This window comes from Mus pahari, chromosome 11 (genome assembly GCF_900095145.1).
Source record: "Mus pahari chromosome 11, PAHARI_EIJ_v1.1, whole genome shotgun sequence".
Taxonomy (NCBI): domain Eukaryota; kingdom Metazoa; phylum Chordata; class Mammalia; order Rodentia; family Muridae; genus Mus; species Mus pahari.
The window spans coordinates 24,697,077-24,711,254 of NC_034600.1; the positions used below are offsets into that span (position 1 = coordinate 24,697,077).

Sequence of the window (14,178 nt, forward strand, 5' to 3'; positions counted from 1 at the left end):
AGGGAGAGGAGGGGGGCTGGTGAGATGGCTCAGCGGAGCACCCAACTGCTCTTCCAAAGGTGCAGAGTTCAAATCCCAGCAACCACATGGTGGCTCACAACCACCCATAACAAGATCTGATGCCCTCTTCTGGAGTGACTGGGCTAAACAGAGAAATGTTGTCTTAAAAAAAATAAAAAAAAAAAAAAAATAAAAAAAAAAAAAAAAAAAAAAGAGGGAGAGGAGGGGACAAACAGCTCCTTTTATAGTGGGCTGGCCTACCTGGCTGTTGCAAGGTAACTGTGGGGGTGGAGTCCGGACAGCCTACTTGACTGATGGCCACAGAATTATGGTGCTGGGGCCTTGTGTCAGGAGCCTAGTGTCTGGGAGCATGGCGAACAGGCCTTCTGTCCCTTGCAGATTCATCTGCTGGGTCTCTGGGGTTTAAACCTAGCTCGACCAGAAAATAGGCTGCCTTTCACAGTCCCACACCTTCCTAATGCTGCAGTTCTTCATGTTTGGTGACCCCTAACTATAAAATTATTTCATTGCTACTTCATAACTGTAATTTTGATACTGTTATGAGTTGCAATGTAAATATCTGATATGCAGGGTATCTAATATGCAACCCTAGTGAAAGGATCATTCGATCTCCACAAGGGTCATGGCCCACAAGGTTGAGAATTACTGCTCTAGGCATGGTGGTGCACGCCTTTAATCGGGAGGCAGAGGCAGGCAGATTTCTGAGTTTGAGGCCAGCCTGGTCTACAAAGGATATCCAGGGCTACACAGAGAAACCCTGTCTCGAAAAACAAAAAAACAAAACCAAAACCAAACAAACAAAAAAAGAAACTCCTGTCAAATATAACTGCCACACTTGGCTACATATTTATTTATTTATTTATTATTATTATTTTTTAAGATTTATTTATTATATGTAAGTACACTGTAGCTGTCTTCAGGCACACCAGAAGAGGGCATCGGATCTCATTACAGATGGTTGTGAGCCACCATGTGGTTGCTGGGATTTGAACTCTTGACCTTCGGAAGAACAGTCAGTGCTCTTAACCGCTGAGCCATCTCTCCAGCCCTATTTATTATTTTTTAAGCTACCAAAGTGCTTCACAACTGTCTGGTTCACTGGAGCACTTCAGTGGGCCCAGTTTTGAGCAGCATAGAGGGTTACCTTCTGCTCCCGTCGTCTCTCCTCAGCATGCCTGTGTGTCTTGTGGTCAGGGTGAGTCTGGGAATGGAGAGAACACTGGGATTCTCACAACAGGACTCCGTGGTCTGGATGTTTAACAACTAGTCCCGTATGACTGATTTTTCTATACGAATACATTTACCACAGCAATAGTCGAGACCATTAATGGGCCACAAAAAAAATTGTCTTGAATGTTTTCAACCAGCACGTTTTTATTAATGAAATGGAATGGAAGCAGACAGAACAGAAAACCCCAGAGTGGATCCTTTGTCTCTTCTTTGTGGTTATATGTTAAGTTTTACAGGGCTGGTGCATACGATGTTTCTCTCTAAGGGTCATGCTCAAAAGATCTTAGGATCCACTGCTAGAAGCACCTTAGGTAAAGTTGGTTGCTATGTCATTTATGATATGGTCCCTGAGTAGTTACTATGTCACTTGTGGTGGTTCGTGTCCTACACTCCTACCTGAAATGGGATTGACATCTGGGTGGCTTTCTCTTTGCCGCAGTGACTTCTGTAACCCTGCTACATGGCAGATACTTAGAAAATCTGTTCAGGGTTTACCATGGACTTTTCCTTCCTTTGCTTCTAAGTAAATTCCTAAAACATAGTTTCGTAACTGTAAAATGCTATTACTTGGGATTCCATTATGTCTAACTAGCACCAATCATGGGTGTCGGCTGGTATGAACGCAAACGCTGACTTTCAGCCGCCTTTTCCTTCCGGGTACACACCGTGGCCCAGACACGGAGGAGTTTACCCCAAAACCGTTGCCCTGTGGCTACTGTGCGGACTTGAATTTTTGTTTTTCAAAGAGCTCCCTCAGCTGCTGCTCAGTAGTGGCCTCCTTCTGCTGCATCAGCTCGGCTGCTCCCTTGGTCACGCCCCAAGCATCTGGCCTGGACATTGAAGGGTTGTACGGCCTGCCGGAAGCTATTCGCAGATTCTGCCAGTATTCCTTTCTGGCCCTGTGGAAACCAAACACGCATCAGGATCCACGATACACCCACAGCACACACAGGCTCTCCAGAACACCCTCAGAGCCTTTATCGGTCTCTGAAAATCTGGCTATGAATATGTGCTTTCTAATCCAGATTGAGGCATTCCACCACTTAGACCTTTAGGGCTCTTTTGAACCCAAGCATAGAGATTAAAAGCCTAAAATTTAGAATCAGGATATCTTCTATCCAATATATACAACCTTTCTGTCCTGGTGTCCTGGCCACATTTTAAAATCTTGTATTAGCTGGGTGGTGGTGGTGCACACTTTTAATCCCAGCCCTTAGGAGGCAGGGGCAGGCGGAGATCTGTGAGTGTGAGACTAGCCTGGGCTACAGAGTGAGCTCCAGGACAGCCAGGCTACACAGAGAACTTTTATTAGAATGTATTAATTGTGGGAATCATGTGCTTCATGATGGTGCTTTCATGTGTGTGTGTGTGTGTGTGTGTGTGTTCGCTGTGGCACTCTCATATGTGTGTGTGTTCAATATGGCTCTCTCTCCTCTGTGTATGTGTGGTATGTGTATGTGTATTCTCTATGACACTCTCACACGTGTGTGACATACATTGATCATACCCACCCCTCTGTTCTTCTGCAGCTCTCTCCCTCCAACCACATCTGAACTTGTCTGGAGACAAGTTGGCCTCTGTGGCTGGGCACTGCCTCCATCCAACTTTGTTATACTGTCACTGTCTCCTCCTGCTTCAGGCCTCATCAGGTCTGGTAGCCCATCTAGAAAGCATCTACACTGGCTCTTACATCTACTAGACTCCTGAAAATCTCCCTTGCCCTAGGCTCCCCATCACCTTGGGAATGAGGTCACACACCAGTGAGCACACTGAAGATGGACCTACCCCTGCTAGTCCTGGAGTCTGCTTTCTATGAAACTGTCTCCACTCTCAGACTTATAACCCTCCCTCCCTCCCTCCTCCTCTTGGTACCTCCCATCAGAGGCTGCTCTTTTGCCTGACAATGTAACTTATCCTTCGGACTTCAGCTCTGGCCACAGCTTCCCCCTCTGCCTTTTGCTGCCATAGACTGTTAGCTCAGAGCCCACACTGCTGCGCATCTCTCTGTACTTGAAGCTCACCATGTCATCTGAATTTCCTTATCTATTTCTCTGTCTTTTAGGTTAACTCTTTGGGGACTGGGGTGCCCGTCCTCCTTTTCTACCTGGTGGGATCCTATTTAGCTTTCTTAATCCAGCTTTCAAGAGCCCCTATTCTAAGATGTTGTCCTGGTTGGCACAGAGTCACTTCTTCACTTCTCACAAGCTGTAGAATAATGTACTATAATGCCTTTATTTTCCTCTTGTTGCTTTTCCCTTTTTATTATAAGTGTGTGTCCCATGTAGACCATGCTGGACTCAGACTCACTATGTAGCCGAGGCTGGCCTTGAACTCCCTGCTTCTTCTTTCCCATGCCTGAAGTACTGGGATTACAAGTGTGGAACACCATGCCAAGCATTGATTTTGTGAGCCATTCGTCCCTGTGAGACTCTCGGAGTCAGAAGTCAGAGGTTCCTAGTTGTTGGTGCCTAGCCCAGTACCAGAGGTATTTCCTTGTTCATCTCCCCCAGTGGAGTGTGAACTATGAGGAGAGATCTTGCCTATTATACCAAAAACCTCATTTCCAGCTCTGAAAATTGTGATGCAAAACATATAGCATTAATATAAATTATTAATGCAATGCTACACTCAATTAAATGCTGCTGGGAGCTTATTTCTCAAGCTTTGCTATGTATCATAAAACCTCTCTCCCACCGAACTGCCCCAGGCCTGAGTTATACTCAACTCTTTTTTTTTTTTTTTTTTTAAAGCAAGGTTTCTCTGTATAGCCCTGGCTATCCTGGAACTCACTCGGTAGATCAAGTTGGCCTCAAACTCAGGGATTCACCTACCCTACTTCCCCAGTGTTGAGATTCAAGGCATGTGCCACCACGCCCTGCTTCACTCTTTAAAAGTCAGCATGAGTGGACACCTCGTGGACTGTGCCTTCCTGGAACACAGACTCACACTTGCGTGCTATTTAAATTGCAATATATCTTAACCCTCTGCATAAGCCATCTGGGCCGATGCTTTAGAAGCAGCTCTGGTAAAGACTGTGGAGGAGTTAGACCGGAAGTGGAAAGGGACCTTTGACTTGGACATCGGGGAAGCAGTGGGAGTGGGAGGTACTGACCTTGCTCTGATCCAGGGTTTGGTGTGCATGTCCAAGCCACTTCCCCAGCTGCCATGTTTCTCTGAGGCCGGTGGCAAAAACCCCCTCTCTGGGGCCAGCTCCTCTGCAATCGCCCTGATGTGGTAGGGCTCAAATCCGCAGCAGCCGCCAATGTACCTGACCCCCAGGTTGTAGGCCTCTCTGGCGTATTTTTGAATATCCCATCTGGTGGCAACTCTGGGTTCCAATCCTGGAATAAACAATATTATGTCTGAGTTCTTTTTATATATAAAACAAACAAACAGACAGACAAACAATCCCAACAACAACAAAACAACGACGACAACAAAGGGCTGGAGAGATAGCTAAGCGAATACGATCACTTGCTGCTCAGACACGGGGACCTGTGTTGGGACCATGCTGGGCGGCTCACAAACAGTCTATAGCTTCAGTCCAGATCTGGACTCTACAGGCACACACAGACACACATGTGCACACACATATGTGCACACACAGACACACATGTGCACACAGACACACATGTGCACACACAGACACACACAGACACACATGTGCACACACAGACACACATGTGCACACACACAGAGACACACATGTGCACACACACAGAGACACACATGTGCACACACAGACACACATGTGCACACACACACACACAGACGCACACACATACATAATTAAAAATAAATCTTTAAGGAAGGTAGAAAGTGAGAGAGCAGGATATTTGATGCCCTTCTCTGGCCGCTGCATGTAAACACATGAATACATGTAAACATGCACATGTATACACACACATATACAATTAACATAAAATATCTTAAGAGGGAATAGGGTTTTGGAAATAATTTAATCTTATTTTTGTGATTAAAAAGATAAATAAGGGGGCTGGAGAGATGGCTCAGTAGTTAAGAGCACTGACTGCTCTTCCAAAGGTCCTGAGTTCAAATCCCAGCAACCACATGGTGGCTCACAACCATCCGAAATGAGATCTCACGTCCTCTTCTGGTGTGACTGAAGACAGCTACAGTGTACTTAGATATAATAAATAAAACTTTAAAAAAAAAAGATAAATAAGGATGAAAGGCTATTTCCTAAGGTCACACACTTCAGCAACAGAGGTAGGACCAGGACGAGCTCTCTTTCAGATGAGCCCACCACAGAGGGCAGCTTTTCGTCACCTCTAAGGCACGACTCCCTGGTTGTCCCCTCTGGTTTCACACTTAAGTTCATGGTTGTTGTAGTTCCCCTTAGTGGTTCTGTTTGTCCTTCCACTACCTAATAAGGGGAGTTTTGACTACAGGGTCAGAAACTCGGGGGCAAGAGCTGACATGCACAGCGGTTTCTCTCCGGCGATAACATCTCTCTGGCTATATAAATTCATTTGAAATTTCTCAAGCAAAGATATTGAGACAATTTATAATAAGGTCTGTCTTACCAAAGGGGAATTCTGGGAGATCAATAAACCCCTGTTTGCCACAGTCAGGGGTGTGGTAGGCCAGGGGCTGGCTCATCAGGTAAGCTTTCAACCGCGCAGCCTCCAAACCCTCCTTCATGAGCTTCACAGTCTGTAAGCTGACGCTGGGGTCGAAGTGGCAGTTCACACCGACAATGGAGGCGCCTGGAAGTGAGGGGGCACGTTAGTGTGTGTGTGTGGGGGACACCAGATTCTGGCAGGTTCCATGCTCCCGTCACCATCAGAAGCTTGTCTCAGCGAGAACTGAAAGACAGCGTTTGGCCGTCACAGAACCTGTCACCTGTGAGGAAGAACAGTCCAGAGCAGCCAGGAAATGTTTTCTGAGAAAAGTGCTCAGAAGAGTCTGGTAAAATTGAAGTGTCACTTAAGCGCATTGGGTTGTCCATCTTTTTTTTTTTTTTCTTTTAAATCATCATTAGAGGGTTTTTTTTTTCCCCCTCAAGTTTCAGCAGTCAGTTTTTCATCATGTGACATTCTGTGGCAAGCACTGTGATTTTTCAGTGCTCCCAGCTGCTGGATTGCACCTGTGTTTAGCATTATGCTGGTCATCCAAGGCCAGAATAAACACGCTCTCTCACCAGGCGTGTTCAGTAAGTTCACAAAGGCCCCTTGGGCCAAGCAACAGAAAGTTATTTAGGGAAAGGCTTTTTTTGTTTTTGTTGTTGTTGTTTTTGTTTTTTTTTTTTTTGGTTTGTTATCAAGAGAATTTTGTGACTAGGATTAGTGATTTGAAAAATATCTCAGCCAGGCATGGCGGCGCACGCCTTTAATCCCAGCACTCAGGAGGCAGGCGCAGGTGGATTTCTGAGTTCGAGGCCAGCCTGGTTTATAAAGTGAGTTCCAGGACAGCTAGGGCTACACAGAGAAACCCTGTCTCAAAAAACCAAAAATCTCAAAAAACTCCTTTAACTTGAAGTGTCTAATCTTTTTAACACCTATCAATCAAAATGCTCGTTGGCGTGTCAGCCTCCCAGACCAGAGGCAGAACAGAGCTGGCACCTTAATGTGTTCTTCTGAAGTCTGTTGTTGTCACGTTTGAGTTAATGAGACGAAATATGTCTTAGATATCTCAGTTTTTAAAAAGATGTGTGTGGTCATTATGTGTTTAACTGTGTCTGGAGCCAGGATACCCAACTGTGATGTGACTGTCGTTAGGTATGGCTTTGGAAATGTTGTCATCCAGTAGATTTGAAGAGAGAGACAGGATGCTGCTAACAGTTCTGCCCTCTTTTTTCTTTCTTTCTTTCTTTTTTTTTTTTTTTTGGTTTTTCGAGACAGGGTTTCTCTGTATAGCCCTGGCTGTCCTGGAACTCACTNTGTAGACCAGGCTGGCCTCGAACTCAGAAATCCACCTGCCTCTGCCTCCCGAGTGCTGGGATTAAAGTCGTGCGCCACCATGCCTGGCACAGTTCTGCCCTCCTCTTTCTTCTTTTTGAACTTAAGAACTTTCAGTAAAGAGTTGGGGGAGCTGGCTCGGTGAGAACTGTGAAAGTCGGAGGATCTGAGTTCAAATCCTCGGTGCCAACCTGCTGGCATCACCTTGCAAGCCTGTGAGCACAGCACTGGGTGTCTGTCGTGGGGTGATGGAGCCAGGCCAATCCCAGCAGCTTGCTGGCCTCCTGCCTAACCTAACCGATAGCTTTCAGGCTCTGTGAGGGAGATCCTACCTCCGCTCACCTAACATCTTCACTTGGAGTTTTTGTGGGACTGAGTCTCACGCTGTAGCCCAGGCTGACCTCAAACTATTCAATCCCCCTGCTGTAGCCTTCCCAGGATGGGGGTTACAGGTGTGGACCACACCCATTCTCATCTGCATCTTGACCTTTTGACTTTGATTTTGAATGTGGAGCACCCATAGTTTCTCTTTCCTTAATTTTAATTATACTGATTAATTATATATTGGCTATTAATTAGATACTTGATAGATGTAGGGTTCCTTGTAAGAGGAAATGTAAATAGAATTTGCTCTCTGACATCACAGACTTTATATTTTAGCTCAGGGCTTGCCAAGATTTGGCCCATGAACGTACGGTTTTATGATGAATTATGTTAGTGGCTATTCATCCACATCTCCTTGTATAAGAAGATACAAGAACATGCTAAAGACTCTGAGAAGCCTACAGTGGAGATCCATGCACAAGTTTAGTGTGGCGTCATCTAAATACATCTGACCTACCAACATTTTCACACATGGAAAAAGGTGTTTTAAATGTGTTGTGTAATTAGAAAGTGATGTGTTTTAGGGACTAGGGATACGCACATCAGATTCATGGAGGTAGAATTCGAGCTAAGCATTGGAAGAGGGACTGGGTTTATTAGACAGGTGCTGTTAAAGATCTGTGATGTGCTCGGCACTGTACCACACAGATGCTCAGGGCTGAGCCAAGCAGACCTAATCTTCACCTTCATGCATGTTAGTCTAGTGAGGGTGATTGTAAACAGATGAATGCTGTAAATGAGGCTACCTATAATTGGAGCACAGGATACAAAAGGCCAGCAGAATGATGGGAGAGGGCTACCGGCAGGCCCAGCCCACCTGCCAATTACACAGCAAATGATAGAGTCCCCACTGATCTTGAAGACAGCTAACTCATCCCCTCTCATTTTATAGTTCCCATAAAAATTAGGATTATACAATTTTCTTCCTAAATACAAATATTTGTTACTGTTAATGGCAAGTATGAAACAGATTTTTTTATGGAAAATCAAGAGGTGGATAAAAACTATAAATTAAACAAATCACCAATGTGTCTTTAGTTCACCGAGTGTGTCCCCTCTTCCCCTGACACTGAGTTATAACTTGGATTTAAAATGCGACAGTTTAGAAAACAGCCTGTGACTTTTCCCTAATTGAAATGAAACCCAATGTGAGGAAGAGAAATTGGATAAAAAGATATATTAGGTGGTCAGTATTTCATATCAAAGTTTCTTTTGATTTATTATACCAATTACACGAAGCAAAGCAACCTAGCCCATGAGAAAAGAAAAGCTTTGCCAAGGAGACAACCAACTCTGAAGTTATTAATGTTTAAAGAGCCTCGACTTGAGACATGTTTAAGTAAAACACAGCTTCTCATATCATTTCTGTTGTCTTTCCCAAACATTCTTCTTTTTTCTAAGCATTAACCCTCCAGCATGTCTGACTACCCTTTTTCACAGGGCTGCCGTGCATATGTGGCTTGGGATTCAAGAATGACATCTTTTTGTTTTTGTTTTTGTTTTTGTTTTTCCAGACAGGGTTTCTCTGTGTAGCCCTGGCTGTCCTCGAACTCAGAAATCCGCCTGCCTCTGCCTCCTGAGTGCTAGGATTAAAGGCGTGTGCCACCATGCCCGGCCAAGAATGACATTTTACTGTCCCTTAAAAACATACATTTGCCGGGCAGTGGTGGTGCATGCCTTTAATCCTAGCACTCGGGAGACAGAGGCAGGTGGATTTCTGAGTTCGAGGCCAGCCTGGTCTACAGAGTGAGTTCCAGGACAGCCAGGACTATACAGAGAAACCCTGTCTCAGAAAAAAACAAAACAAAACAACAACAACAACAACAAACATACATTTATGGTGAGATGGCTAAGTGGGTCCTAAGTTCAGATTCCGAGCACCCACACAAAAAGCTGGGCATAGCAGCACACACGGATAGTCCCGGTACTGTGAGGTCAAGACAGAGAAGTGGATTTGGGGAGCTCAGGGGCGAGGCCAGCCTAGCCAATCTGTGAGCTCTAGGCTCAGTGAGCGACCCTGTCCTAAGAAGTAAGGTGAAGCTAGAGGGAGACACCTGACGTTTACCTCAGACCGCCACACGTGCACACGAATGCCAAACACACCCTCCCATTCGCACACATGAACAGTGTGTGTTTCCTTTATGTTATATTGAACATTTCACCAGTGGCAACCAGATGAAAATCTATCATACCTGCTTTCACTAGACGCACGGCACACTCTCCAGGGGACACGCCATGCAGATCTCCTTCGGGCCCGATGCACATGGTAGCTGCCACAGGCTTACCGGATGCTTTTAAGGCTTCCACCGCCCACACGGCTTCTTCAACATGTTCAAAATACTGAAACCAGCGAAGGGCAGAACACCTTTAATCACGTTTCCCACGAAACGATAGGAATACCATCCGATTATTACTTGAGGAACTGTCTAGTAATAACTCCGTTTCTAAGCGTTTTTGACCCAGAATAGAAGGAAGAGACAGTTTCTTAGTGTGAATAGAAGACAAAAGATTTGAAAACTGCTGTGTTAGGTGAACCGAGTCAGAGGCTGCAGAGGTCTGAGATGGGGAAAGATCTGGAAAGCTAAATAGATATTGTCGCTCCTTGAGGTTTGAACTGCATCCCATGCCGGCTTCCTGAGAGTAAGGAAGGGTTCTGTCTGAATGGATCCTCCTTGCTCACCTCTGCAATGAGGAAGTCCACATTCTTCTTCATGAACACCTCTAGCTGTTGGCGAAATATCTTTTTAACTTCCATCTCACTCTTGCAGCTAAGGTATGAAGGTGTCTGGCTCACACCTCCGGCAACCAAAGCGTCTCCTTCGTCAGCCACTTGCCGTGCAATGTCACAAGCAGCTTCGTTGACCTTCTGCCCCTAAAGTGGGTAAGTGGGAGGACACGTCTAAATTTACAGGTGAAACTGGAAAAAGAAATTATTACAAACACACCTACCTCTCAATTTTATTTTTAGCGTCATCATTTTTTTCCCCCCAGGAAGCAAGGGTTATGTGGACCAATGGTTGATCGAGTCTAGCAGTCTGTAAAGCTACACTCCTACCACGAGAAGCGCAGTAGGTGCAGGAGTAATATCTAGGTGGCAGCACATTGTCAACAGTCTGTGAGAGGACAATGGTTTCTACACAAAACAGACTAATCTGGAATTTTCTAATGCCAACCTGCTCTTAGGTCAGTACTTAGAAAATAATTGTGGTGACAATGAATAATAGCTTTTATGATTGATGTGACTAAAATTAAATTAGGATGATGACCAAATTCATGACTACTGTGCATTGCTCCCACGATAAATACCTACCCGGTAATCATTTAGACATTTAAGATCGAGCTGGCCTGGACAATGACATTTCTGTTTGTTTTATTTTTTGAAATGAAGTCTCATCCAGTCCAGGCTGTACTTGAACTCCCCGTTCTCCTGCCTTCACCTCCCAAGTGCTAAGATCATAGCACGCACAAGCCAGGCCAGCGTGTCTTTGTGCTGAGACAGCGTCTCATTCTGTTGCCTGTAACGCCGGGACTCAAGGATCCTCTTACCTCAGTCTCTTAAGTGGCTAGGAGCACACAGGGGGCCAACAAGCCTGCCTAGTCTGGGGTGTAGCTTGTGGGGAGGGCTCTTGCTTAGCATGTATGAGGCACTGGGCTCTACCCTCCGCATTGCAGACAACCACAAAATCCTCCCCCTTATCCTTAAAAAACAAAGCCAAACAAACCCACTATCACCCCCCAAATACCCAAACAAAAAATAAACAAAAAAACCAAGCACACCCATCACCTCAGGTCATTTAGATTTGGAATTTAGATCTCCCAATTCATTTTAAATATGACAGATCTCAGCCTTGATGGACAAGTGATTTGGCAATGGTAGGAGCGACTGCAGCTCAGCTTGCTTCCCCTGTACTCTGCATGCCTTTAATGACAGCACTTGGGAGGCAGAGAGGCAGGCAGAGCTCAGTGAGTTCCAGGTCAGCCAGGCTGCATAATAAGAGCTTGTCTCAGAAACATAGGGAGATGTATGGACTTGTAAAGATGCCATTTTGCTTAGCAGTGTAAGAGCAGACGGGACTCATTGTCGATTTAATCTGCTTCACCAATGCCTTCCTGTTAATTCTAAAGAGTGCAGCTCAAACCTGAGTCATATGTCTCTTATTCTGCTAAAAGAACAAAGTTCCAGCTTCCCTCTGTGGGAACTTGGGTGGTGGAGTGTCTGTGGTACCTTCACAAGTAGTGGCCTTGGTGGGTGGGTGGTACTCACAGAAATCTTCTCTGCCACATAGTTTCCTCTGTTTTCCAGCTTGTCTTCGCTTGCATAGAAAGTGAAGGTCTGCATGACGTTAGATCCAGCTCTGAGGAACTCCCGATGAAGCTGTCGAACTGAGAGAGCACAAGCAAAGCCATGATATCACTCATTCGTCCACCAACCTGCAAAGCCATGATGTCATTCATCCGTCCACCAAACTGCAACACTTTTCTGAGACTTAGGGGTTAACAAATACCAAATGGCTGGTCCAGCTGCTTGTCATTAGCTTGTCTGGGCCTATGGAGGGGGGAATCTCCGTCTCCTGGAACCTTCACCAAAGCTGTCATGACTAGATAGCTGGGTGATTAGAGAGGAGAGGGCTCATGGTGCTGCATCCCCTCCACCCGCCAAGCTCCCTGTGTTCTTGGTTTAGTTTGCTCATCTTGGAAGGTACTAGCAGGAGGGGAACAATCTGTTGTCTTGTCCTTGGAAAATGTCATGATCCACCCAAGGATATCTGACCAAAGCACCGTGTGGGTGGGCTCTGCATAAGACGCTCTCTAACGGGAAGAGAAGCCATTGGGCTGCAAGCTGAAGGAGTCCAGGTTCTCACTGGGTAGAGGTGAGGAAGAGCAGTCCCTGCAGTCCAAACCGCTTTGGCCAACACAAAGTGGCATCAGGTTTGGCACTGGGGAACATGACAAGAATCTACATGGGACATTGAAGAGATGTTGGAAAGGTGGTAGGCAATACAGTTGAAAAGAGGGCCTTAGAGCAGAGGACTTAGAGCGGCCTACTAGCCTGGTACCCACAGTTGGGGCTCTGGGTCTTAGGTGTGAGCTGGGATTGACTCAGTGGCTTTTTGCTTGGTTTTTAATTTAATTTAATTTTTATTTTTTTGCTTATTCACTTTACATCCTGCTCACTGCCCCCCCCCCCAGTCACCCCTCCCAACTCTTCCGTAGCTCCCTCCCCTAACCTTGTGCTTTCTGAAAGGCTTCTGTTTTCTTCTTCTTTTGAGAAAGACTCTCGTGGCAGTTTGACTGAGAATGCTCCCCCCCCCCCAAACACACACACACAAACACACAATCTCATGTTTGAATACTTGGTTTCCAGTCAGTGGAACTATTTAGGAAGGATTGAGAAGTGTGGCTCTGTTGGAGGAAGTGTATCACTGAGGGCCGGTTTTGAGATTTAAAAGGACTCTCCCCATGTTGGGAATTCACTTTGCCTTCTTCTTGTGATATGTGAGCCCCAGCTGCTACTCCAGCTTCTGCCGCTGCTCCCACTATAAGCCCCTGAATGAATGGCAAAAGCAAACACGTTCATGGCTGAAAAAGTAGTGTTTCCCATATAGTTATGGATGTTCAGTTTAAAGAGCAAACTCTGGGCTCTAAAGTGTTGCCTCTAACCCTATGGAGCTCGTCAAGTCCCCTGTTTTTGTCCTTTTGAAGGTTCCCTGGTTGGTTCTTGTTTCCAGCCTTCCTGGGAACTGTCATGCTAAGACAAATGGGAAACACTCATCTTAGAAAATGAGAAACTTGCTGTTTGTTTTATCAAGGGAATTAGCCAGGCAAAGGAAGGATCCAGCAATCCTGCTGCGCTCTGCAGGGCATTCTGAAATGTCAGGGGCCTAGAAAGCCCAGTCAAGGGCAGCTATGTCAGAGACCTGGAAAACAGCTTGGACATAGAACATAAAGGCTAAGGCTGGAGCTGTACCCGAGCCTCTGTGGAGTGCCTAGAACTCAGACAGAAACCTGTGTTTCTATTTTTAAGTGAATGGACAAACAAGAAAAAAACCAAAAAAACAAAACTTCTGTATTTTAGAAAATAGCTTCCCAAGCTTGAAACCCACCCTTTCATGATTTTAATCATGGAAACTTTAGCTCTCAGTAGGCAAGGAGCTTAAAACACACATCTAAGCTTTAAAGCTTGTTTTAATTAGCACAGGAATCAAATGAAAACAACCCATGGGGAGTTCCTGTCTATCACACACACAGAGCTGTCATGGGTGGGGAGGAATCTTAGAACAACGGTTAAGAGTGTAGACTGAGTGCAGACTGGGATCCCAGGCACTAGGATAGCATCATTTATCACCAGAAAGTCTATGGGTGGATTTCCAGAAGACCCATGAAAAGAACCTGGGAAGAGAGGACGTGTGTGTGTGTGTGTGTGTGTGTGTGTGTGTGTGTGTGTGTGTGTGTGTGTGCGCGCGCACGCGCGCGCACACATATGTACACATATACGTTCTACAACACAGAAAGTCTGTTTTCATAGAGTTTCCTATGGGGCAACCATCCAAAATAACTGATGACATCTCTTTACTTTAAACTGATTTGTTTTTTCATTCTCTCTCTCTCCTCTCCTCTCCTC

The 14,178-nt window shown here is 45.5% G+C and overlaps 1 protein-coding gene across 1 annotated transcript in view; it reads right to left on the reverse strand.

The window, feature by feature from the left end:
• Positions 1–1,365: 1,365 nt before the first annotated feature.
• The window catches only part of Bhmt (betaine--homocysteine S-methyltransferase), a 21,712-nt gene continuing 8,899 nt past the window's right edge, over positions 1,366–14,178 (reverse strand). Inside the window, exons 3-8 of the mRNA XM_021208497.1 lie at positions 11,821–11,939; positions 10,237–10,428; positions 9,749–9,896; positions 5,799–5,981; positions 4,364–4,592; positions 1,366–2,150 (exon numbers count right to left, since the gene is read on the reverse strand). Coding sequence (XP_021064156.1) covers positions 1,964–2,150; positions 4,364–4,592; positions 5,799–5,981; positions 9,749–9,896; positions 10,237–10,428; positions 11,821–11,939 — 1,058 coding nt within the window. The 3' untranslated portion in view covers positions 1,366–1,963. The remainder of the gene's footprint in view (positions 2,151–4,363; positions 4,593–5,798; positions 5,982–9,748; positions 9,897–10,236; positions 10,429–11,820; positions 11,940–14,178) is intronic.